The 25,864-nt window shown below is 43.5% G+C and overlaps 1 protein-coding gene across 3 annotated transcripts in view; it reads right to left on the reverse strand.

Moving 5' to 3' along the window:
* The window catches only part of TBK1 (TANK binding kinase 1), a 55,839-nt gene extending 31,570 nt beyond the window's left edge, over positions 1-24,269 (reverse strand). The window contains exons 1-8 of one of the 3 annotated variants that reach the window (XM_073327888.2): positions 24,042-24,269; positions 16,496-16,762; positions 7,563-7,682; positions 5,570-5,710; positions 4,379-4,508; positions 3,468-3,649; positions 2,306-2,466; positions 773-883 (exon numbers count right to left, since the gene is read on the reverse strand). In XM_073327888.2, coding sequence (XP_073183989.1) covers positions 773-883; positions 2,306-2,466; positions 3,468-3,649; positions 4,379-4,508; positions 5,570-5,710; positions 7,563-7,649 — 812 coding nt within the window. In that variant the 5' untranslated portion in view covers positions 7,650-7,682; positions 16,496-16,762; positions 24,042-24,269. The remainder of the gene's footprint in view (positions 1-772; positions 884-2,305; positions 2,467-3,467; positions 3,650-4,378; positions 4,509-5,569; positions 5,711-7,562; positions 7,683-16,495; positions 16,763-24,041) is intronic. The other 2 variants (XM_073327889.2, XM_078851130.1) reach the window with 2 other exon arrangements.
* Between the last annotated feature and the right edge of the window lie 1,595 nt (positions 24,270-25,864).

Below are 25,864 nucleotides of genomic sequence, written 5' to 3' on the forward strand. Positions count from 1 at the left end.
GCTGGTGAATCTTGCCCATGTGCTCAGGGTTTAGCTGATCGCCATATTTGGGGTCGGGAAGGAATTTTCCTCCAGGGCAGATTGGAAGAGGCCCTGGAGGTTTTTCGCCTTCCTCTGTAGCATGGGGCACGGGTCACTTGCTGGAGGATTCTCTGCCCCTTGAAGTCTTTAAACCACGATTTGAGGACTTCAATAGCTCAGACATAGGTGAGAGGTTTTTCACAGGAGTGGTGGGTGAAATTCTGTGGCCTACGTTGTGCAGGAGGTCGGACTAGATGATCATAATGGTCCCTTCTGACCTAAATATCTATGAATCTATGACGTTTTTCCCATTAAATTCATGTGTATAATTTTTAGCTCTTTGAATCCCTTTAGGACACTCAGGCAGGAGGACGGAGGTCAAACTTAAGGTTTAGACAAACTACAGTATATCCACAGTAATAATTATCCTCTCTTCTGGCGATGGAGCTAATGCCTACCTGTTCAATAGCATATTCTCCCCCTCCCTGCACAGGCTGGTTCTTGGCTATATTACTCTTTTTCACCACTTGAGTGCTCTTGGGTAAATGAACAGTTACAGAAGCACTTGGATGGAATGGAAAGAGAGGCATTTCATAGCCCATAAAAGAACATAATATAGGGCTACTGTAAAAATTCAAAGAAAAAAGTCAGAGACAGCCAGTGTCCCAAACATCTTATACTGAGAAAATAATGAGAAAAACCTTACTCAGGTAGCACTGCAATATTTGGTAAAAAATTCAAATAAGCTTACTTAGAAAGACTACAGGAAATAGGCATGTCTCGACTCCACTCAATTGGTCCATTTTCTGCTTTCTGTACTCCAGATATGGCACCAGAAGGCTTTCCAGTGATTATTTTATACCTATGAGATATTACAAAAATAAATATGCAAAATAAATATGCAATCCTTAATTACTATCTCTTCAAGTACAAGTCTAGTAAATGGATCGTCTAATGGGACCCTGTAATGTAAATAAAAAGTCTAAAGCGAGTACAAGAATTTAGACCAATCTGCTGCTCAATAGGAGTACAATGTTCAGGGCTCATCTCCAGATTGGCAAAGGTGCTGAAATAATACACTTAATGTTTCATGAAAAGAAACACCTTATGCTGAACTGGAGAAGCCCCTCTGGCTGACTCGGGATTGAGAAAAATTAGGGAGGGGATCCAGGAACTCACTGGAAAAAATAAAAATGTCAAAGTCATTTTTATGTCCGTATAGTACAGGCATTTACTGAATTCAACTTGCAACGTTCCAGGGAATTACCAAAAATGTTCGTTTGGGAGAAAAGGAATACAGCTTGGGTTCAGCAGAGATTACATTAATATTAAAATAGCCACAGATTTTGGCACAAATTTGTACAGTCACAATTTTTTCCCAACTCTGACCAGAAAATTTAGGAATAAGTGTGAAAGGAGAGAACTCTGCATTAAATTTTATTTAGCTCTAGGAGAAACGTTACTTTATACACACATGGTGTAGAGACAAGGAAGATTCAAACAGCGAACTGACATCAGAGACAACTGCTTTCATTCTTCATAGCCTGTCTGAAAAATTAAATGTACAATATACGATAGTAAGGCCCTGTACATTATTCAATTATGCAGCTGCATAAACTGTTGCTGAACAGCTGATTTTTAAGTTGCTGCATAATTACACTCTAGAATCTGAACTTTCATTTAAAAAATATTAAGCCTATAACTCCAATTTATCCCAAATCCCTGTCTGCAAAGGGAGAGGGAAAGACAAGATGCATTTCTTCCTCAGCAGCAAAAGACTTTACTGCCTCCTGGATACCAAAAACAGCTCCCATACTTTCCTCAATGCCAGAACTCCCAATTGGCCAAATTTCTGGCGGTCATTTGAAAACACCTAAATGGCAGCTACTTGTTAAAATAGAAGTTTGAAATTCTGAAAATATAAGATCTTATGTTACATTCAATTAATTTTGTAGTCTCCAAGAAAATTACACAAGGTAGATTTCACAAATTGTACTGGACCGCGAGTGCAGCAAAGAAGGCAAGAGGCTTCAAAAGGTTGTGTCACAATTTTCTGGAGGCTCTGCTGCATCATTAGGTCTAATGTACCACACAAGGTACTAGTCTTGTAAAATATGAAATCTTCCCATGGCACTAGCCTTGCTAAATATGAAATCTGCCTACTATTTGCATTATTTTTACACTGTTTGCTGTGTGTGTGTGCGCACAGAACTCTTTGTTATAGATATTTTTATTGGTTGAATTCATTTATGAACAGACAGAACTCTCCCTCTAAATTACCCACATCACTTCCTTGTTCCTGCGAGGCCCTTCAAAAGGTCGGAATGGTAAACTCCCTGTTGCTGCATGGTAAAATGTCACCCCTATGCTCCACAGATCAACTGTTGCTCCATACTTCTTCTGATGCTCCTTCCTCAACACTGCTCGCTCATACATATCAGGATGCTTAAGGGGAAAAAAGGGGAAAACTTAGCACTACTTGCTTTGTAAACAACTATAAAGACCAAAACTCAAGAGAGCAACCACAGCAGGATACACCACCTTTCTAAGCATTTCTTTCATCAAAAAGGGAAGTTAGCATCTGCTGTGTAGTATTTGCATAAGCTTTTCACACTACAGGCACTTCAAGATCATACTGCAAAATTGCTCAGCCTGAGCCAGTAGCCGTTTATAGTCACCCTTGTTACAATAAAGTTCAAAATCAAATAAAGGGAATTTAGTCAAGAAAATTCAGATGAAATTACAGATTAGGAGATAAAAGCCGCACAAAAGGATAGGAAGAGAAACACTACAAAAACTACTATTTCAGAAAATGCATTAAGAACAGAGAGAAAGAGCATTGAGAACATTTATTAGCACACTGGCATGTGAGGGGCATGGAAACAGAAGCAGAGGGGACAACTGTTTTCTTTCTGTTTTTCCACAAAAATATACTTACTTTCAAATTCAATGTAAGTATTTTAGATATACTGGCTCCCTCACCTGTCACTTTTTGGAATTAAAGTACTCTGACTTTAAAACACTACACTGGACATTCCAAGTTACAGTGCTCTTGCACGCTGCTTGGTCAATACAAATATCAGGAAAGTGGATCTGAGCAATACGCAGCATCATCCAAACAGTTCACAAGAACATTTAAAAATATCCAGAGAGGGAGAGGCAAAGAAGCTCTAATAAATCTATGCTACAATTCTTTATATCACCCAGTGAAACATGGAGAATCTGAGTCAGGAAATGACCTCAGCACACTTGTTCCCCAGATCAGTGGAGGCCTGGCATGACACAAGGTGCAAAAGGTAGGATTGATGTTATAAAGTAACTACCAGACTAGATGTGTCATTGGTAAATGAATTCCCAACTGGGGTTCTATCTCTCAGCTATTCAGTTTTCACTAAGAAATATCCCATGCTTCAACAAGTCCATCAGTAAGAAATTAAATGGCTTACCAAATATTCTTCTGTACCATAGAGAGAAACAAACTGTTCGTCATCTTCCAACTCTCTCGCAGCTCCAAAATCTGTCAGTTTGTAAACAGACTGACCATCTTCACCTATAACACGCATTATATTGCCTGGTTTGATGTCACGGTGCACTATTCCATTTTCTCGGAGATGATTCATCCCAGCCACTTAAATACAGAGTTGTACAGCATTTAGTACATATGTATCAAAACCAGCTGGAAAAATGTTAAAATACCAAAAAAGCATATATACTTTCACAGACTATGGTTTTTCAGTGTGTGCAAAGGAAAAGGGCAAAGACCAGTACTGCTACTAGGATTAGAATATCCTATTGTCTCTATTCTAATAATCTTTGCCTTTTCTTCTTCAAACAGCAAATAATGGTACATCTTGCTCTCAAAAATGCCTTTCTTGAAACTTATTTTCTTCCATTATTTTAGGTCAGAGTTTATAATCCTTAGTGATCTTATTCTCTTCCCAGAGGAATGTCTACAATGTAGGAAACAACAGATGACAATGGGTTTTGCCATCATCCTTTGGAACACTGAGCAGATAAAGTGGACGTATTTTAATTGCCAGATTTCCTGCGGTGATAGGGGCAGACAATGGTGGACTTCATTACTCCCCGTAATCTATTATGTGATGATCTGTCAAGAAGGAAGTCCAGTGTGTGACCAAAAAAAAAAATCTTTGCATTTAAAAAAAAATCTAATTTTTAGAAAAAAAATCATAGTTTTATAATGCAACTACATTTGTTGATATAGATTAAAAGTAATACTATAATCCACAGGATTTCATCTATATTGTCAAACTAGGAATTTTAATACTCCAATTCCAAACAACAGCTGAGCAACAGGGCAAATTGTACAGTGTTTAAAAAATTAAATCCCACATACCCACGTCTCTCAGCACAATTAAGAACTCAGACTCAGGCAACCCATAGGCATTAGATGGCTCTTCTAAAACAGTGTATAAGCTCCCACATGGACAAAATTCCATAACAAGTACTTTGTGTCTAGTGGTTGTCTGAAAAATAAAAAATATAAAGATTTGACAATTATATGAAGACTGTTAATAATTCCAGAGATTACATCAAGTCACAGTCTCCTATTTTCAAAGCTTTGTAACCTGATGCTATTTTATATACAAGTCTCACTCTGATGGCTTTTAAAAAATGAAAAGAAAGAAAAGAAAAACTGGTTCCATTTTAAAATTTATCTTAAGTGTAGAAGAAACTAGGGAGGCCACAAGATTATGGGTGCTAGCCCTTCTTTACCTTAAAATGGCCTTCTCGGAGTAGCAGGTAGTGTAGAGGCAAATGAAAAATGAGGAACTACAGTGGGAGAAGAGCCTGGAGCAGCACTTTTACTTCTCTCCTTTGATTACTCCCCCTCCCCAAAGTCTTTACCGACCTCTGCGTTTTACCCATTTTCCTGTGAACCCCTAGCCAACCTCACTTTGAAAAGTGCTACTTTAATTCATCCCTGGGTGCAATTCTACATCTGCTCTATCATTATGTGAACTTTATGCAGCAAGATGCCTATCTTCTGATGGTCTTGTAGAACACCTGAAATCTTCTTTATATTTTTAAAAAGTGAGGGGTTTTGAATAAGCTGCAAAATTATCAAGCAAGAGCAAATCAAACAGTAGCATGCATTCCATATTAATATAAAAATATACAGTAGTGTAATTAAAATCTATTATCTTAAATAATTTCAATTTAAGATTTTATAAATTAGGACAGTATTTGCATAATATGCACATGTGAATGCAGTGGATCAGATTCAGTGCCTGTTGCACTGATCCTGATTATATGCTAAAGACAGCAGGGCAAGCGTACTGATGTGCTAGGCTGTTAGGAGTCAGTTATGTATTTCAGTAGCAGTATCACCACTCAGTCTCTGCTATCTTTCAATCTGTGGCTCCAGATCAGGTGAGATTCTCAGCAAAAGGAGAGGAGCCAGTAGGAAAAGGCTCCTATATACTTCTTAATAAAAATACAGCCTTACCCGATACAGCAGAGTTTACATGAAATACATATGCAGGAATCATGGATGGCATTACTACAAACCACATCAGCTAATTACCTCTTCCTCAATAGCAAACAATTTGACAATGTTCTTGTGATTCAGTTTCTTTAATACTTCAAATTCTCTCATCTGAACATCCACAGGACGAAGGAAGCTTATGTTGTTAAATACTTTGACGGCATATAAATCCCCTGTTTTCTATCAGAAAAATATTCAGATTATTTTAAAAAAATCAAAGTCAAAGTCTTAATAATTAACATTTATACAGTACCAGTCATCCTGAAAGATTCCAGAACACTTTTCACTTATATACAAGTATGATATAATTGCAGCTTCTCCGCAATAATTTATTAATATTGTATGTTCATCTGGTTATTGGAATGTTTATTATATGAATATATTGGTTTAATAGGGGGCTGTAAGGAAAAACAAGCAGGAAGGAAAAAATGGCTCAAGATAAGCTACTACTTTACAAACACTTGAGGGTTGTTAACAGACAATGCCAGGACACATGAAGAACTTTAAACTCAAGACAATTTGAGAGAGAGAGACAAAATATATAATCTGATGACAAAGAACAGCCTCAACTCCCATCTAAATTCAGGTAATAAACACCGATTAGGGGGTAATTTTTCACAAAGATGGAGAAATCTGAGGGGTAACTTTAGATTTTACTATCTGTACAAAGATTAATTGAAAATCTTCTTCTAGAAAATTTGTGTAAGGCCCCAAATCCGTAGCCAGGTTTAAAAACTACAATTAATACAGTTTAGAACAACACACTTAAAAATTAGTTCCTGCTTTATGCCCCAATCTTCGAAAAAGTTACTCACATGGATTCAGTGGGGATAATAATGTAAAAGTGTTTCCAGGATTGTGGCTTTATTTATCTGCTGACCTGAATCCTGGGATTTTGCATTTTTCCTACCCCACTGGATAGCCATTACATCTCAAACAGCAGTGCAACTCCATATGCTTTTATAGTTTGTGATATCCTGAGCTATTTCAGGGGAAAACAAAAGCCACCCAAAAAACACCTTGGCAGATAAAAATCCTTTCAGTTTTTCTTTAAAATTATAAAATGATTGTTAATAATTTATAGTCAGGAGAAGGTATTAGCAGTTGGGTTATTTTTCTCACTGTTTTTATATACATTAGTAAGGCAATTAAAGAAATTAAGACATAATTAAGCACTCTGGATAACATTAAAACCAATCTACCCTATACTTAGCTCAATGGTTACCTGAACCTGACTATGGCATTGGGGCACTATCATAATATTAAATAATAATAAATTCAGATATTTAATAAATATCAATTCAGAAGTTTAGGTAAAGAGAGCCCAAACAGAATATTTATCTGGAATGAAGATTACCACCCCACCCAAATGAGTTCAGAAATAACAGTTTCTTTAAAAAGACACGGATATATATTTCTTTCCAATTTAAAAAGGACATATACGTTTAGTAATTTAGGCCCCAAAAGAGTCTTTTCTACTTGTTTATTTAAACATTTCCCTGCATTGTTGGAAACTCAACAGCATTGTACTTGTGCATAAGAACCAGAAACAGCATTGTGTACTTGTGCATAAGAATCAGAAAATGATTGCTTAATTTCACTGTCCAAACTGGATAAAATGCAAAAGGCATGGAGCAAGCACGTAAAAGCAAGTAAAAAGAATGGTACATTTTACAAATGCTTTCAGTATTAATACCGATTGGGTTATTAATAACAATGATAAAGATGTTTAAAAACACGTATCTTACACATTTTTTCCTGATTACTAGGGACATTAAAATAAAATATCATAAAAAAATTCAAAAAACTTTTCCATAAAAGGCTGATGAACAGATTTCAAGGGCTTTCACATTACAGGTGCCAGGTTTAATGATTGTTTTCTTACTGAATCCAGCCTGTGGATTTCCAAAACAACTTCCATGCATTAACAAAGGAAACAAGACAGGAAGACTATTTAAGAATTAATACAAGGATCCTTGTTCTTGAAAAAAATATTTATTATACGGTAACGAGTTTGTTTATCCACACAAACCTTATGTCGTCCACGAAAAACATTTGCAGTGGCTCCTTGTCCTAGAACGTCAGATAAAAGCCATAGATAATTGGAAGTGCTCTGCATGTTTTCTCTCGATTAGTCAATTCTCTTTTCAAGCTTAAAAATAAAAAACATAAATGTTACTGAGTATATTGCACACACAAAAATTAAAGGAAAATCAATACATTCTTAATGAAACAGAGAAACACTACTCCAGAGATTTAAAGAATTAACAAAGGAATTAAAAATCCACCAATTAGAGAGATGGGGAGGCAGGAAGAAAGGAAATGAAGGCAAGCTAAATGCTACCAGAAATGAAAATTAACACTGTATAAAATCTGTCACAGAGTTTGAGGTCGTCTTTTTCCCTTCCTCCATTTGAAAGAATCAACTAAAAATCAAATAAAGGTCTCAATAACGATTCTTTTGTAGGCTTCTAAATGTGGCACAAAGAGACTATAAAAGATAGAAGAAAATAATACAAAAGGTTTCAAATAATGTGGGAATTATGTCTTTCCTTTAAGAGAAGCAACATTTCTATAAGTTTCATGGTCCAGCATATCTGAGAGACTACACAGTGGAAGTGAGATAATGGCAGGTTTACATGATATCAAATATCAGAGGGGTAGCCGTGTTAGTCTGTATCCACAAAAACAACGAGGAGGCCGATGGCACCTTAAAGACTAACAGATTTATTTGAGCATAAGCTTTTATGGGTAAAAAACCCACTTCTTCAGATTCATGGAGTACTGGAATCCTCATTGTTTTTGTGATATCAAAGTAAGCCTGGCTCTGAAATAAGGAGTTTGTGACCCAGGGTCCTTTTGATGCCAACTGGGTTTAATAGGGATCCTTTCGTCAGGTATATACATAATAATTAACAAAAGAGTGGCATGTAAGGTCTTTACCAAGAGCCAGTAGCTTACATGGAAACATATGGATGGATAATATTTAAGACATTATGTATCTACACCAGTGTTCCCTCTAATTTTTCCCCCACACGTGCAGAATGAATTTTGTTATGTGCACCAATATGGAGGTGATGGGTGACACATCACCTTCATATTGGTGCAGATAACCAAAATTCATGTGGTGTGGGTAGGGCCAAGGAGTTTGGAGTGTGGGAGGGGGCTCAGGGCTGGGGCAGAGGGTTGGGGTGCAAGGGTGTGAAAGCTCTGGTTGGGGGTGCAGACTCTGGAGCGGGGCTGGGGATGAGGGATTTGGGACGCTGGACGGGGCTCCAGGCTGGGGGGTTCAGAGTGCTGGAGAGGGATCAGGGCTAGGACAGGGGGTTGGAGTGCAGGGGGGAGTGAGGGCTCCAGCTGGGGGTGCAGACTCTGAGGTGGGGCCAGGGATGAGGGGCTCAGGGCTGGGGGAGAGGGTTGGGGTGTGGGCTCCGGGGATGAGGGGTTTGGAGTGCAGAAGGGTGCTCTGGGGCTATAGCAGGGAGAGAGGACTCCCGCTCAGCTGTCTCTCCCTGCAGCAGCACCTGGGCTGGGGGGAGAGGCGCCCCTCCCCCGGACGGTCCGGACTGGGGATGGGTTCAGGCTGCCCCTCCCCAGGCTGTGGCAGGTCTGGGGTTGAGTTGGGGCTGGGGGAAGGGGAGCCCCTTCCTCCAGCCACAGCAGCGGGGCCAGGGGAGAAGCACCCATTCCCCAGCTGGTCCTGGTCAAGCGGGTTCCCTGAGCACCTGTGTGGCCCTAAATCAGCTGCTGTGTGGCTGTGCAGCTTACAGAGAACTTAAATCTACACTGGAAATTATGTTCTTAAAGTTAAAGACGGGTGACCAGGATGTGACAGGTTGTGGATAGATTCTGTTCAGCCATGGGATTAGGAGTCCCTTATCTTTCTGTGTCTGGTCAAGTATATATTGTGCATTGTATGTCTCACAATGGAAGTTGCGAAATCAACAACAGATTGTGAAAGCTATAGAAAGGACCACAAAGCAGGAGGTGATATATCTGGTATTGCAAGGAAAGAGATAGTATCCTTCCACTGAGGAGGCAAGAGGACAGCGTGACTTTTCTCATAACAGAAGATCACAAGGCAAGCCTTGGTATATAATATGCTGTGACAGGGTGTCTACCCCACACAAGACTGGAAGGGGTTAATATGGCTAGCTGGGCCAATTAACTCCATAGGCTGCACCTGGAGGAGCAACCAGGGAGTAGAGGATTGATTGGGAACAGGCTCAACTGGGCAGAAACAGGCAAGACTTCCACAAAGCCAGGGCATAGACCACAGAAGGGAGCTGCAGGGAAGTAGACAGCAATCACTCCCTGGGAGGAGGGAGGTGTGTTAAGGGGCTAAAGGTTAATCCACAGTTACTCCTGGAGATGAGGGAGGCTGGTGAACCCAGAGAACAGGGAAGCCAGGAGAGGGCTTAGGGGAAAGCAGCACGGTAGGACAGTGCAGGCCTTGGCTGCTGACTGGAGGGCCCCTGACCTGGAATCCAAAGTAGAGGACAGGCCTGCCTGCAGAGGTGACTTGTTGGAGGGGCATGAAGGGTTAAATGTGCTCCCCCACCCCGCCCCGCAGCCAGCCCTGGAGGGAGAGGAGAGGAGGGGTGGGGCGGGGCCAGAGCTTCTTCCAGCCAAATTACCTGGGACGTTGCCCGCCCAGTGCAACATAGCGGCTGACTGGGACAGAGCCTGGCTAGGGCAACGGCAGGCTGCCCCCCACCCAGGCTCAGCTTCTGGGGGCAGCAGCCGAGTGAGCTGGAGCTCTGGCATGCTCAGAGCTGGCACAGTGGGAGGACAGAGCCCCTTCCCCCCCACCCCTCCAGGTAATGTGTGGAGGGGATGGGGAGTGCCCTGGGCTGGGGGCAGGGTGGAGTCATGTGGGGGTGTCACATGGGGAGGTCACGTGTCCTTCCCTTTAGCTGGTGCCCCGAGCAGACTCCCTAGGATGGTTTGTCCAGGAAAGACTTTGTTGTTACATCACCCCATGTCGGGAAATATGTATGGTGACCCAGGCGGAGGCCAAGTCCCGAAGAGGAGGCTGAGATTCCTGGAGCAAGAGGGGCCGCAGGGTAAGACAGGATGGGTGAAGACACTTCCAAAGAAGGGTGCAATGTCTCGCAGAGCCAGTCCCCAGGATGGCCAGGAGGAGGACTACTAGCAGTGATCAGACCCTGTCACAAATGCTGGAAGGATTAAGTCAGTCTAGATTCTAGATCATGTGTTATGGTTGTTTTATATTTATCCGTTTGTTTCCAATACTTTTATTGGCTCACCTCAAATCTCTACATTTTATAAAATACATTTTTACTTGTTTTCACTATAAACATAAGAGTTGTGTATCAAGCAGAGCTATGCTCTGAGGTGTAACTGGTGAGCTGGAGGTACTGTTCTTTTGGGAGCAGTGGATTTGTGAATTCTGTGAGCATCCAGTGGACCAGGGGCTGGACACTTCAGGGGGCCCCTCAAAGGGCTTGAGGCCTAACCTGCAGAGGAAGAGCGGAGCCTGAGTAGGCTGAGGGAGGAGTGCTTGTGTTGCCTGTGGCCAGTAGAGTGGGGGTTCTGACCCCTGTCAGGCTCAGAAAGGCTTCCTTCTAGTAAGGGCACGGACAGGTAGTAGCGAAGTGCCGCCCAACTCTGGGTAACCCCAGGAAGTATGACAGGAGACTGAAAGATATGGCCCTACCTCAGTGTAAGTATGGATGCTCCAGATTGGTAGGTTCCAAGAAGCTAGTTTCACATGAGTCAGATAATTAAAGAACCATTGTAAACTCTAATATTTTAACTACTTGTTAGAAGTAGTAACTATTGCAACTGAAAGAAACTAAAGATTTTTCTCCAATTTTCAAGGGTTTTTTTTTTTTTTTGCTTTCTTAATTGTAGATCATTTGGGGTAGTGTCAATTTAACTATTTCCCAGTTATAGTCTGGGAATTTTCCTTGTTTGTGTGGGTCTTTCCCACTGGAGTGTGGGTTTTTGTTTTTTTGCCCTCCCCCTGCTTTCAGGAAGTGTGACTGTGAGCTCACAAAAAGCAGCAATGGGGTGCAGGAGCAGGTGAAATACCTGAAGCTACTTTTAAACACATTTGTTTTAATTAAAATTTCAGGCTGAAAGATTCTTTTTAAATCTAATAAAAATAACAATTTGCAAAACTGGTCAACTCAATCTGTAGTATAGTAGTACTCTTGGATTCCTCACTGAGCTCTCACATAGCAACCGCCACAATCTCCAGCTGGCTGAGACTCCATCCTATCCTGACAGGTTTCAGAGTGGTAGCCGTGTTAGTCTGTATCAGCAAAAAGAACAAGGAGTCTTTGTGGCATCTTAGAGACTAACAAATGTATTTGGGCATACGCTTTCATGGGCTACAACCCACTTCATCAGACGCATGGAGTAGAAAATACAGGCGCAAGTATAAATACATGAAAAGATGTGATTTGCCTTACCAAGTGTGAGGTAAGTCTAATGAGATAATTCAATTAACAGCAGGATACCAAGGGAGGAAAAATAACTTTTGAAGTGGTAATGGGAGTGGCTCATTTCAGAAAGTTGATAAGAGGGTGTGAGTAACAGTAGGGGGAAATTAGTACTGGGGAAATTAGGTTTAGGTTTTGTAATGACCCAACCGCTCCCAGTGGGTGGACAAAGACCTGGCCTCAGTTATTCATGCCTTCATAGAATATCAGGGTTGGAAGGGACCCCTGAAGGTCATCTAGTCCAACCCCCTGCTCGAAGCAGGACCAATTCCCAGTTAAATCATCCCAGCCAGGGCTTTGTCAAGCCTGACCTTAAAAACCTCTAAGGAAGGAGATTCTACCACCTCCCTAGGTAACGCATTCCAGTGTTTCACCACCCTCTTAGTGAAAAAGTTTTTCCTAATATCCAATCTAAACCTCCCCCACTGCAACTTGAGACCATTACTCCTCGTTCTGTCATCTGCTACCATTGAGAACAGTCTAGAGCCATCCTCTTTGGAACCCCCTTTCAGGTAGTTGAAAGCAGCCATCAAATCCCCCCTCATTCTTCTCTTCTGCAGGCTAAACAATCCCAGCTCCCTCAGCCTCTCCTCATAAGTCAGGTGTTCCAGACCCCTAATCATTTTTGTTGCCCTTCGCTGGACTCTCTCCAATTTATCCACATCCTTCTTGTAGTGTGGGGCCCAAAACTGGACACAGTACTCCAGATGAGGCCTCACCAATGTCGAATAGAGGGGAACGATCACGTCCCTCGATCTGCTCGCTATGCCCCTACTTATACATCCCAAAATGCCATTGGCCTTCTTGGCAACAAGGGCACACTGCTGACTCATATCCAGCTTCTCGTCCACTGTCACCCCTAGGTCCTTTTCCGCAGAACTGCTGCCTAGCCATTCGGTCCCTAGTCTGTAGCTGTGCATTGGGTTCTTCCGTCCTAAGTGCAGGACCCTGCACTTATCCTTATTGAACCTCATCAGATTTCTTTTGGCCCAATCCTCCAATTTGTCTAGGTCCTTCTGTATCCTATCCCTCCCCTCCAGCGTATCTACCACTCCTCCCAGTTTAGTATCATCCGCAAATTTGCTGAGAGTGCAATCCACACCATCCTCCAGATCATTTATGATCATCACCACTTGGCTGGACTACAGCAATGCAGTATAGGTGGGCATGGAACCTTCAGCACTCTGGAAACTCCAATTAATAGAAAATGCTGCAGTCTCTTTTCTCAGCAACACAGGCTACTGGGAGCACAATAGATCTGTCCTCTGCTCTCTACACTGGCTTCCCATAGAACTTTAAATGAAGTACAAGGTCTCAGTTTTTTCTCCCAAGTGGTTCATGACCTGGGCCCAGGATGCCCAAAAGACCATCTAAAGCTCTGGAACAAAGACTGTGTCAACAACTCCACTCTTCTGGCAAAATGGAATTCTACAACCACAGTAAAGCTCACTTGTGTGGGAGACAGAACTTTCTTGGGGACAGTCTGAGACTGTGGAATGACCTCCCCCATCCCCCAAGAACTAAGGACTACCCCAAACCCTGCCACTTTCCACTTCAACTGCAAAGCACACTTCTTTCACCTCACCTTCTCTAATAAAAACACATAACAGATATATGTATAAAAACAAACCAACCCATAATCTTTACCAAAACAAGACACTCCACTGCACATGCTCCTCCACCTGAGGCGAGGATGAGAGAACAGACAACATGAACTACTGGAAGGCGCTCAGATACTACAATGAGGAGCCAGACGGTATAAAGACTGATATAGAACAGAATGCCCATGTTTTGCACAGGCAGACCCTGGCACCTGAATAAAGTAGCCTACCGAATCAGGGCCTAAGTAACATAAATAAAAGCCACCCTATATGCTGTCCTTGGAAAGGTACAGATGATAACAGGCTCAACTCTCTTATACTACCATCGTAGACAGGAAAATTGTCAGCAACCAGAGTCCCATTCCTAGCCCTCAGATGGATTATAAACTGCTTCTGACGACAGGTGTGCCAGATAAGCAGCATTTTCCTGGATAGTTTCCCACAATTATTAATAATAGAACTCAATTGTGTTATGAGTTAATTCCTGATTTTTAATACAAAATTCTAAGTTGTCCAAATTTTAAAAAGGCCCACAACATATCTGTTTTAATTAAAGCAAAACTCTAATTTTTCATACACAACCAATACTATAATCTTATTGTTTCAGCAGAAGCCCAATACAACCAGCTATTACAGTGTCTCCAAACACTGTAATATCTCTCAATGCCTAAAGAAAACAGTAAGTTACCATAAATTATGGAACAGCAAAACTATGAACTCTTCAGAATTAAGGATAACCTGAATTAGTTCAGTTTTGTCATTCATCGTATCAGGATTTTTTTCCCCCCTATCGTCCCTTCCCTGCCAGCCCCCCAAGAAAAGCCTCTTTACTCTTCTTATGAAAAGCACTATCAAGCCCTGTGATAACAGGAAGAAGAGATAAAAGAACTTCCTGTTTTTAGCGAGATCTAAGGGAAACATATTTATCACCTAAGATGTTCAGCTGTTTGAAGAAATCATTGGTTTATACAACAACAAAGAAAGTCTGTAACAACACAGAAGGGGGTTTACCACAGGAAAATCAATAGAATGGAGGAAGTTGTGCTGCAATATCAAGTACAGTTAATCAGTCACATTATAGTGCTTAGCACAAGGCAGGAGCCTGCCTTTCTAACAGTACTCAGGGCAACACAGCATTAAAACAGGAATTTTCAAATTATTTTGGCTGAACAAGTTTCTACTTGTAATAATTTCTAATATTAGATTCTTATTAAGGTACATTACTATGTGTAAAGTGTTTCTTATAAGCCAGTCCCAAGGCATTTAGACAAGTCCAATCATCTTGTAATGTGTGAAATGCGGAGATACCAGGTAAAGACTTGGAATTCTTGCAAAATAGATCCAATGTTATGAAGCAGCTCCAATCTACTGTATTTTATCTATTTCCATCATTACTCATTCTTAACACATGAGCTAGGGAAGAAGAGCTCCATATAGCACAAAAGACAGCAAGCTGGCTGGTCACATGATGCTGGTGGGTCCTCCTCCTTTTCTCAAGCTGCTAAAAGGCATTAAAGAAAACTCAGAACAACAGCTCGTCAAAAAGCAGTGGAAATCTTCTCTAACATCTTTTCACCAAAACTTCAAAAATTCTCAACCAGCTCTACTAAAAGTACCTAAAATACTAGTCAAACATAATTTTCCCATATTGGTAACTGCTGTAGATGCCAAAAGAAATGTTATGCAGACCTGAATGGCAGGAGACAGGTCCCTGAGGCAATCTGCGGCAGTTTCTGTATTAAAACAAGGTCCATGCTATGAAAAAGCTTGAAAAAACACTGGACTAAAAATGTCTTCCAGATAATGAGACACACTACCTGTGATGTGCCAGGTGGCATGGACATAGTGAAGATGGGATTGATGCTTTGCATGATGCTATCTTGACTACCTCTTGCCAAGAGTCAAATCTACTGAATCTTGTTTGTTCAGCAGAAAAGTGCACATAGATAGTAAGTACACAAAGAATTCTGTCTTACCAATTTTATTCAGAAACTAAACAATTTAATAGCTGACTAGAAAGTGATCATCTCACAGCCCAATAGATACTAATGTGACATTTTTACATAAGAGGTCCCTTGTCCTCCTCCCCTCTTATTTTTAAAGGTAATGTATGCCAACACCAATAGAAAAAATTGCCTGAGCCATAGCACCCTACAAAACAGTATATCACGAGATCAGATCTAGGACTTCATTTGATGGATGACAAAAATCTAGCAGACAGGAAACCATTTACAATATGGTACAAAATATTGACAAAAATCTCAAACAGTGAAAATAGGAATCAGATCTAAGCCTAGGATATTTGTACTGATGTAACCACACTGATATAGCTGCACCAGTGGAAATGCTTTATGTACATGTGGAGCCTTGGTGCAAACAAGAGCTTGCACTTGTGATGACTGGGCCTACAAATTTACCCTAATTGTGAGTTCAACTGTAAATAGTTATAGAAAGTTTATAAAATGTCTCAGTAACCCATAACAACAAATGTTGACGCGAGAAGGTGTAAAAGGGAGTAAGACTGTATTAACCTAAACAAAAAGGCCTACTGATCTAATTCAAGAACTATGTTAAGGTCATGGCTGGTAAACAAGAGAAGTGCTGGACTGGAAATCAAAAGAACAAAACGGTTTTGTTGGAAATTAGGCCTAATGGGGGGGGGGGGGAGAGATGATGAGCTACTCCAGTGGTGCTCAGCCTTTCCAGACTACTGTACCCCTTTCAGGAGGCTGATGACTTGCAAGTTGTATCACAAGTTTCACCTCACAAACTATTTGCTTACAAAATCAGACATAAAAATACAAAAGAGTCACAGCACACTATTACGGAAAAATTGCTTACTTTCTCATTTTTATCATATAATAAATCAATTGGAATATAAATACTGTACTTACATTTCAGTTTATAGAGCAGTATAAACAAGTCATTGCCTCTGAAATTTTAGTTTCTACTGACTTTGCTAGTGCTTTTTATGTAGCCTGTTGTAAAACTAGGCAAATATCTAGATGAGTTGACGTACTCCCTGGAAGACCTCTGCATACCCCCAGGGGTATGTGTACACCTGATTGAGAACCACTGAGCTATTCTGCCCATCACTCCCTTTTGGGGTCTTCAAAAAGAGACTTCAGGAGGAAAAGCTGGCTCTGGTGAACGCTGGCTGGCTGAAAGACAAGAGAGGGGAAGGAAGAAACTTCACCATCATGGCTGCCATCCCAACTGTCTCCTGGGTCCCCAGACCTTCTTTATACTAATTCTGAGAAATGTCTGATCAGGACATCAGTTCCAAAGAGAGGGAACCAGATGAAACTGCCACCGTCACTTGCTGAATCCCAAACACTACCTGAGATGTGACTTTGTCGTCACCCCTCCTTGTGTGTTCTTTTCCTTCACCACTTTATTTCTTCTCTTTCCTATCTCTCCTTTTTCCTTCTGTTTAATATACAGTCTTGGCTGGCTAAGCAGATGCTTAGTTTGCAACACTGCTATAAGCCTGTAACCAGAAAAAGGAAGCTAAAAGCAATACCCTGAACAGCCTGATGCTAGTACAAGTATGTCAGGTCTCAGAGCAGCTGAAAACACTGTGCCACATCTTTGTTTTTTTTTCCAGCAGTGAGGTTGTAAGTGAGAAACAACACCAGAGACAGATGCTGCATTTTCTGTCTTTGCTGTTCTTTTCTTTCCTTTTCTGTGTGTGTTTTGTTTTCCTACGAATGGACATTCATAACAGCAATAATGCCAGCTCCAGCCCATCTCAGCTAACTTTTCCCAAAAATAACAGTAATTACAATCTTCAATACCATCTAAAAGACTGCACACAAGGGTTTTTTTTTTCTATTTTTGTAATCTTCTAAGGACTCTCCACAGCTAAAGGGAAAGGGAATAAGGGATTTTTTTTTAAATGAAAGACTTACTTAATACTTTACATTTCAAATGCTCTAACTTTCTCTTTTCCCCCTATATCTTTAATAAAGGGGTTTTAAATGTTTAATAATGAGTTTGCCATGGTTTTAAGCAGGCTCAGATCTTTGCATTCCAAACCTTGAACTTTATTGAAAACTGTTTCATGTTGGACAGTTATAGGGTCATATTAACATCTTTGTTCCTGGGGCCCATATATTCCTTCCTAAATAAATACAATACACCATTGCAACTTACTCTGTTTTCACCCTATCCAAGGTGAAAAATAACCATTCCCCCAACATCACAACCCTCAATTTAAAGGAATAACGCAGTTGTATTCTGATCTGCTTTTAACAATCTTCAATCAACTTTCTATTTAACTTCTAAAAATATAACTTGCTATATCTTTCTCTTGTTTTTGTTTTACTTCCTTTCCCATTCTGGCTTCACTCCACCTTTTTTCTTACAATAGTTCAGAATGTTTCTTTTTATGTGTATGCTGCATCTATTACTTTCTCTTTTTTCTCTGTCTTTACCACCTCCTCCTCTTCCCAAATCCACTCACTCTTTTCTCCCTTAGAGATTTAGGATACTGACTGATGTTACTAAAATGGAGACACCCAGAAAGAGAGTGCATTTAAAACTGTGGGGAGAAGTGGACAAAACAGAGCACATAGTACACAACATAGCAGGACAAAAGAAAAGTATACAAGGTAAGGCAAAAACTAAGAAAAAAGGAAACCGATACTAAAAATGCCGGAAAAGATACACATTCCCTTCTCTGTAATCTCTCTCCTTTTTCCCCAGAGCTAGGGAGCGGATTTTTCATTTAAACCTATTTTTTCAAATTGCTAGGAATAATTTCTCACATGTCTTTGTACCTTGGATATTAGATTAGAATGTCTCCCTGTCTCAACCTGTCCTTTGTCCTCCTTGCATGACTGTGCCTTTCTGAACTAGCTCTAAAAATTTTGTTTCATTTTCACTTCTAGCTTATGATCACAGATGAGGAAGTAGTTCTGTACAGGGACCTAAAAGCAGTCTAGCTTACTATTTGTTTTAATTTGTTCTTCCCAATGACTCATATGTTGATATTTTAGGTTTTGGTTTAGCATCCTGACCATTTTTCAGTTTTTGGTGGGGAGGTTTGCTCTATTTGTCAGCAGGTTAGCGTTTGGTGAATTCAGGAAGGGATTGTATATAATAAGAATGGATTGCGGATTATTTTGCATTGACTGCTTTGGTTGAGATGAGAAATTTAGTGCTCTTTCTTGTATGTTAGTCAGCAGGAGGAACTGACCCAGTTTTGCTTTGCATGCATAATACCTAGGACTCGAAAAATTTACCAGACCTGTAATAGCTGGAAGACTTAACAAAGCTGAGAGGTCCCTCTGTCTAGGGGCAATGCCTAAAGGAGAAGGCAAACTCTGACCACCCCCACACCAAAGCTGCTGGGATTCCTACTGAGGTACTCTTCCTGGGAACTCATCCATTGTTGTTTCTAGTACATTCAAAAGCCCTTACCCACTGGAAAGGAGGAGCATTCTTTTTCTCTGAAACTCCTGGCTTCTAGTCTGCTGCCCTTCTCTCTGCTTCTGCTTTTTCAGCCTCCTCCCCAGCAAATATCATTTGTATTATGAAGATGCCCAAAACCTCCAATGTGCTAGTTGTTGTACAAACACTTAAGACATGAACTATGCCCTCAAGATCTTAAGAATATAAGGGTCAGACGGGGTCAGACCAATGGTCCATCTATCCCAGTATCCTGTTCACTTCAGAGGGAATGAACAGAACAGGGCAATTTATCGAGTGATCCACCCATTGTTGTTCAGTCCCATCTTCTGGCAGTCAGAGGGTTAGGGACACCTAGAGCATGGGGTAGCATCCCTGGCCATCTTGAATAATACCCACTGATGGGCCTATCCTCCATGAACTTATCTAATTCTTTTTATAACCCAGTCATAGTTTTGGCTTTCACAACATCCCCTGGCAACGAGCTCCGTGGGTCGATTGTGCATTGTGTGAAGAAGTACTTTTTTATGTTTATTTTAAACCTGCTGCCTATTAATTTCATTGGTGACACCTAGTTCTTGTGTTGTGTAAAGGGGTAAATAACACTTCCTTATGCACTTTCTCCACACCATTCATGATTTTGTAGACTTCTATCATATCCCCACTTAGTTGTCTCTTTTCTAAGCTGAAAACTCCCAGTCCTTTTTATCTCTTCTCATATGGAAGCTGTTCCATCCCCCTAATCATTTTTATTGCTCTTCTCTGTACTTTTTCCAACTCTAATATATCTTTTTTGAGATGGGGCAACCCAGAACTGCATACAATATTCAGGGCACGGACATACCATTGATTTATATAGGGCATTATGATATTTACTATTCCCTTATCTATCCCTTTCCTAATGCAGCCTAACGTTGTTAGTTGTTGGGGTTTTTTGACAGACACTGCACAGATGTTTTCAGAGAACTATTCACAATGACTCCAAGATCTGTCTTGAGTGGTAACAGCTAATGTAGACCCCTTCATTTTGTAGGTATAGTTGGAATTATGTTTTCCAATGTGCATTACTTTGCACTTAACATTGAATTCCATCTGTCATTTTGTTGTTCAGTCACCCAGTTTTCTGAGATACCTTTGTAATTCCTCCCAGTCTGCTTTAGACTTAACTATCTTGAGTAATTTTGCATTGTCTGCTACCTTTGCCACCTTACCGTCTACCCCTTTTTCAAAATCATTTATGAACATGTTGAACAGCACTGATCCCAATACAGATCCTTGGGAGACCAAACTTTTTACCTCTCTCCCTTTATTTCCTGTCTTTTAATCAGTTACTGATCCATAAGAGGACCTTCCCTCATATCCCATGACTGCCTACTTTGCTTAAGGGCCTTTGGTGAGGGACCTTGTCAAAGACTTTCTGAAAGTCCAACTACACTGTATACACTGGATCACCCTTGTTCACATGATTCTTGAACAGCGCCCCGCCAAGAATTCTAATAGATTGGGGAAAAGCCACATGGACTTTTCCCCAACATATCATATCCATCTGTGTGTCTAATAATTCTGTTCTTTACAATAGTTTCAACTAGGGCTGCTGCACGATTAAACAAAAGAAATCGTATTTTTCAATTCACTGTTGTAACTGGCGTTGCAAGACATTTATGTGCCAAATGCGCTAAAGGTTCATATCCTTTATGCTTCGGCCATCGTTCCAGAGGACATGCTTCCATGCTGACGACGTTTGTTAAAAAAATAATGCATTAATTTAATTTGTGACTGAACTCCTTGGGGGAGAACTGTACGTCTCCTGCTGTTTTACCCACAGTCTGCCAAATATTTCATGTTATAGCTGTCTCGGATGATGACCCAGCACATGTTGTTCATTTTAAGAACACTTTCACTGCAAATTTGACAAAATGCAAAGAAGATACCAATGTGAAATTTCTAAAGGTAGCTACAGCACTTGACCCAAGGTTTAAGAATCTGAAATGCCTTCCAAAATCTGAGAGGGATGAGGTGTGGAGCATGCTTTCAGAAGTCTTAAAAGAGCAACACTCTGATGCAGAAACTAAAGAACCCAAACCACCAAAAAAGAAAATCACTCTTCTGCTGGTAACATCTGACTCAGATGATGAAAATGAACGTGCGTCAGTCTGCACTGCTTTGGATCGTTATTGAGCAGAACCCATCGTCAGCATGGACGCATGTCCTCTGGAATGGTAGTTGAAGCATCAAGGGACATATGCATTGTTAGCGCATCTGGCATGTCAATATCTTGCAGCACTGGCTACAACAACAGTGCCATGCAAACACCTGTTCTCAATTTCAGGTGACAGTGTAAACAAGAAGCAGGCAGCATTATCTCCCATAAATGTAAATAAACTTGTTTGTCTTAGCAACTGGCTAAACAAGAAGTAGGACTGAGTGGACTTGTAGGCTCTAAAGTTTTACATTGTTTTATTTTTGAATGCAGTTTTTTTGTACATAATTCTACATTTGTAAGTTCAACTTTCATGATAAAAGAAAAGAAGCACTTGTGGCACCCTAGAGACTAACAAATTTATTTGAGCATAAGCTTTCGTGAGCTACAGCTCACTTCATCGGATGCATTCAGTGGAAAATACAGTGGGGAGATTTATATACATAGAGAACATGAAACAATGGGTGTTACCATATTCACTGTAAGGAGAGTGATCACTTAAGGTGAGCTATTACCAGCAGGAGAGCGGGGGCGGGGAGGTGAACCTTTTGTAGTGATAATCAAGGTGGGCCATTTCCAGCAGTTGACAAAAACGTCTGAGGACAAGGGGGGAGGGGGGAATAAACATGGGGAAATAGTTTTAGTTTGTGTAATGACCCATCCACTCCCAGTCCCTATTCAAGCCTAAGTTAATTGTATCCAGTTTGCAAATTAATTCCAATTCAGCAGTCTCTCATTGGAGTCTGTTGGAGAACACTTCAATGTCTTTGGCACTCGATTACAGACCTAAAAGTTGCAATTCTTCAACAAAAAAACTTCAAAAAACAGACTCCAATGAGAGACTGCTGAATTGGAATTAATTTGGAAACTGGATACAATTAATTTAGGCTTGAATAGGGACTGGGAGTGGATGGGTCATTACACAAACTAAAACTATTTCCCCATGTTTATTTCCCCCTCCCCCCTTGTTCCTCAGATGTTTTTGTCAACTGCTGGAAATGGCCCACCTTGATTATCACTACAAAAGGTTCCCCTCCCCGCCCCCGCTCTCCTGCTGGTAATAGCTCACCTTAAGCGATCACTCTCCTTACAGTGTGTATGGTAACACCCATTGTTTCATGTTCTCTATGTATATAAATCTCCTCACTGTATTTTCCACTGAATGCATCCGATGAAGTGAGCTGTAGCTCACGAAAGCTCATGCTCAAATAAATTTGTTAGTCTCTAAGGTGCCACAAGTCCTCCTTTTCTTTTTGCGAATACAGACTAACACAGTTGCTACTCTGAAATCTTTCATGATAAAGAGATTGCACTACAGTACTTTTATTAGGTGAATTGTAAAATAGTATTAGGTGAATTGAAAATATAGCTTCTCTGCAGTGGCCTTGTCTTCTCTGAGTGCTCCTTTAGCAGCTCAATTGTCCAGTGGCCCCATGTTTGGCAGGCTTCCTGCCTCTCATGTACTTAAAAAATAATCTGCTGTTAGTTTGTGTCTTTGGCAAGTTGCTCTTCAAATTCCTTTTTGGCCTGCCTAATTATACTTTTATACCTGACTTGCCAGAGTTTATGTTCCTTTCTATTTTCCTCAGTAGGATATTACCTTTTAAATTTAAAAGGTATCTTTTTGTCTCTAGCTGCCTCCTTTTATTCTTCTCCATGAACTTATCTAGTTCTTTTTTTAATCCTGTTATAGTCTTGGCCTTCACAACATCCAAAAACTGGAACTACTCCAACAGATAGAATTATTTTCTTAAATGAAAGTTTGAAAGCTTATATTCCACAAAAGATAATGGTTCCCACCTCCTCCTCTCTTCCCCCCACTCTTTCCCCATAGGTGCCTAGTCGAAGAGGCTACAAGATTTAAAAACATAAAATAATTCAGTGGTTCTTAAACTTTTGTACTGGTGACCCCTTTCACATAGCAATCCTCTGGGTGCAATCCCTCCTTATAAATTAAAAAACATATTTTTATATATTTAACACCATTATAAATGCTGTAGGCAAAGTGGGGTTTGGGGTGGAGGCTGACAGCTTGTAACCCCGCCATGTAATAACCTCAGGACGCCCTGAGGTGTTGTGACCCCCAGTTTGAGAACCCCTGAAATAAGTGAATGAACTGTGGTTCAGTTTTGAGATGAGGGCATTAAAGCTCATATGCATCCATGAACAAATCAGGATACCATCCTTGGAGCCGGAAACCATGTCACCTAGGCACCAATTCGATGCCTTACCCACCATGCCGATCACTTCTAGGGCAACTCCCTCCTCCATCTGGACAGACTTTAAAGGCAGCTTGTAAAATCTCTCGCTCCAGTACCAAAGGATTTTGCTGCGTTTAATGTTGAAGACGTTGCAAGTCTCAGGCACGCGGCCACAACTCACCAGCGCTGTCACCCCAAGGCGAGCCCCAGCAGCCCCAGGCTGATGCTCGCTGCCCTAGGACTAGGGCCCAGCTTGGGGAACCAAAGGCGCCTCACAGACCTGCCCCCTCCCGGCACCGGGGGCAGAGCACACGGGGCCTGGTCAGGTCACCGGGACGGTGGGGGGCCGGCACAGTGCTGGGCTGTTGGGGGGCTGGAGCGGAGCCGCCAGGCCGCCCCCAGGAGCGGCGGGCTCACCGGGCGAGCTCCTGTTCCCTCTCCCGACTCGGTCCCGAGCTCGGGCAGCAAGTCACTGGCGGGACCGATCCCCGCACCCTTCCCCCTTGGCCCCGGCTTGTCACAGCCCAGCCTCCGGCAGCGGCCCTAGCCCCGGCTCCCACCACAGCGCCGAGACCACCCCGAGAGCCGCCACCCCTCCCGCGCGGGACCGGCCCGGCCCGGCCCTACCTGCAGACAGCGGCCCCGTCCCAGCGCCGCGATCCGCGACTCCCGCCTGGCCCTGCCAAGCTAAAGCTTGTTCCCGCCGCTTCCGGCTTCCTGCAACGGCGGCGCTGGGGAGGCGGGGCGGTGCCGTTGCGTGTCAGGCCTGGCCGTGCCGCCCCGCGGGTACTTCCCACGGGCTCCCCGGGCCCAGCCGGGGGGCCCCGCCCCGCACGGAGCTCTGCGGCAGGCCCCAGCCCGCTCCGATCCGGCGACACCGACATCCCCCTCAGAGCCCCAGCCGCCCTGCTCATCCCCATCCAGCACCTCAGACCCCCCCCCCCCGCCCTGCTCATCCCCATCCAGCACCTCAGACCCCCCCCCCGCCCTGCTCATCCCCATCCAGCACCTCAGACCCCCCCCTCGCCCTGCTCATCCCCATCCAGCACCTCAGACCCCCCCCGCCCTGCTCATCCCCATCCAGCACCTCAGACCCCCCCCCGCCCTGCTCATCCCCATCCAGCACCTCAGACCCCCCCCCGCCCTGCTCATCCCCATCCAGCACCTCAGACCCCCCCCTCGCCCTGCTCATCCCCATCCAGCACCTCAGACCCCCCCCCTCGCCCTGCTCATCCCCATCCAGCACCTCAGACCCCCCCCGCCCTGCTCATCCCCATCCAGCACCTCAGACCCCCCCCTCGCCCTGCTCATCCCCATCCAGCACCTCAGACCCCCCCCCCGCCCTGCTCATCCCCATCCAGCACCTCAGACCCCCCCCCGCCCTGCTCATCCCCATCCAGCACCTCAGACCCCCCCCCGCCCTGCTCATCCCCATCCAGCACCTCAGACCCCCCCCTCGCCCTGCTCATCCCCATCCAGCACCTCAGACCCCCCCCCGCCCTGCTCATCCCCATCCAGCACCTCAGACCCCCCCCCCCGCCCTGCTCATCCCCATCCAGCACCTCAGACCCCCCCCGCCCTGCTCATCCCCATCCAGCACCTCAGACCCCCCCCCGCCCTGCTCATCCCCATCCAGCACCTCAGACCCCCCCCTCGCCCTGCTCATCCCCATCCAGCACCTCAGACCCCCCCCCCGCCCTGCTCATCCCCATCCAGCACCTCAGACCCCCCCCCGCCCTGCTCATCCCCATCCAGCACCTCAGACCCCCCCCGCCCTGCTCATCCCCATCCAGCACCTCAGACCCCCCCCCGCCCTGCTCATCCCCATCCAGCACCTCAGACCCCCCCCCCGCCCTGCTCATCCCCATCCAGCACCTCAGACCCCCCCCGCCCTGCTCATCCCCATCAAGCACCTCAGACCCCCCCCCCGCCCTGCTCATCCCCATCCAGCACCTCAGACCCCCCCCGCCCTGCTCATCCCCATCCAGCACCTCAGACCCCCCCCGCCCTGCTCATCCCCATCCAGCACCTCAGACCCCCCCCGCCCTGCTCATCCCCATCCAGCACCTCAGACCCCCCCCGCCCTGCTCATCCCCATCCAGCACCTCAGACCCCCCCCTCGCCCTGCTCATCCCCCTCGCCCTGCTCATCCCCATCCAGCACCTCAGACCCCCCCCCGCCCTGCTCATCCCCATCCAGCACCTCAGACCCCCCCCCCGCCCTGCTCATCCCCATCCAGCACCTCAGACCCCCCCCGCCCTGCTCATCCCCATCCAGCACCTCAGACCCCCCCCGCCCTGCTCATCCCCATCCAGCACCTCAGACCCCCCCCCGCCCTGCTCATCCCCATCCAGCACCTCAGACCCCCCCTCGCCCTGCTCATCCCCATCCAGCACCTCAGACCCCCCCCCTCGCCCTGCTCATCCCCATCCAGCACCTCAGACCCCCCC

The sequence above is a fragment of the Lepidochelys kempii genome, chromosome 1 (assembly GCF_965140285.1).
Source record: "Lepidochelys kempii isolate rLepKem1 chromosome 1, rLepKem1.hap1, whole genome shotgun sequence".
In the NCBI taxonomy this organism is placed as follows: domain Eukaryota; kingdom Metazoa; phylum Chordata; order Testudines; family Cheloniidae; genus Lepidochelys; species Lepidochelys kempii.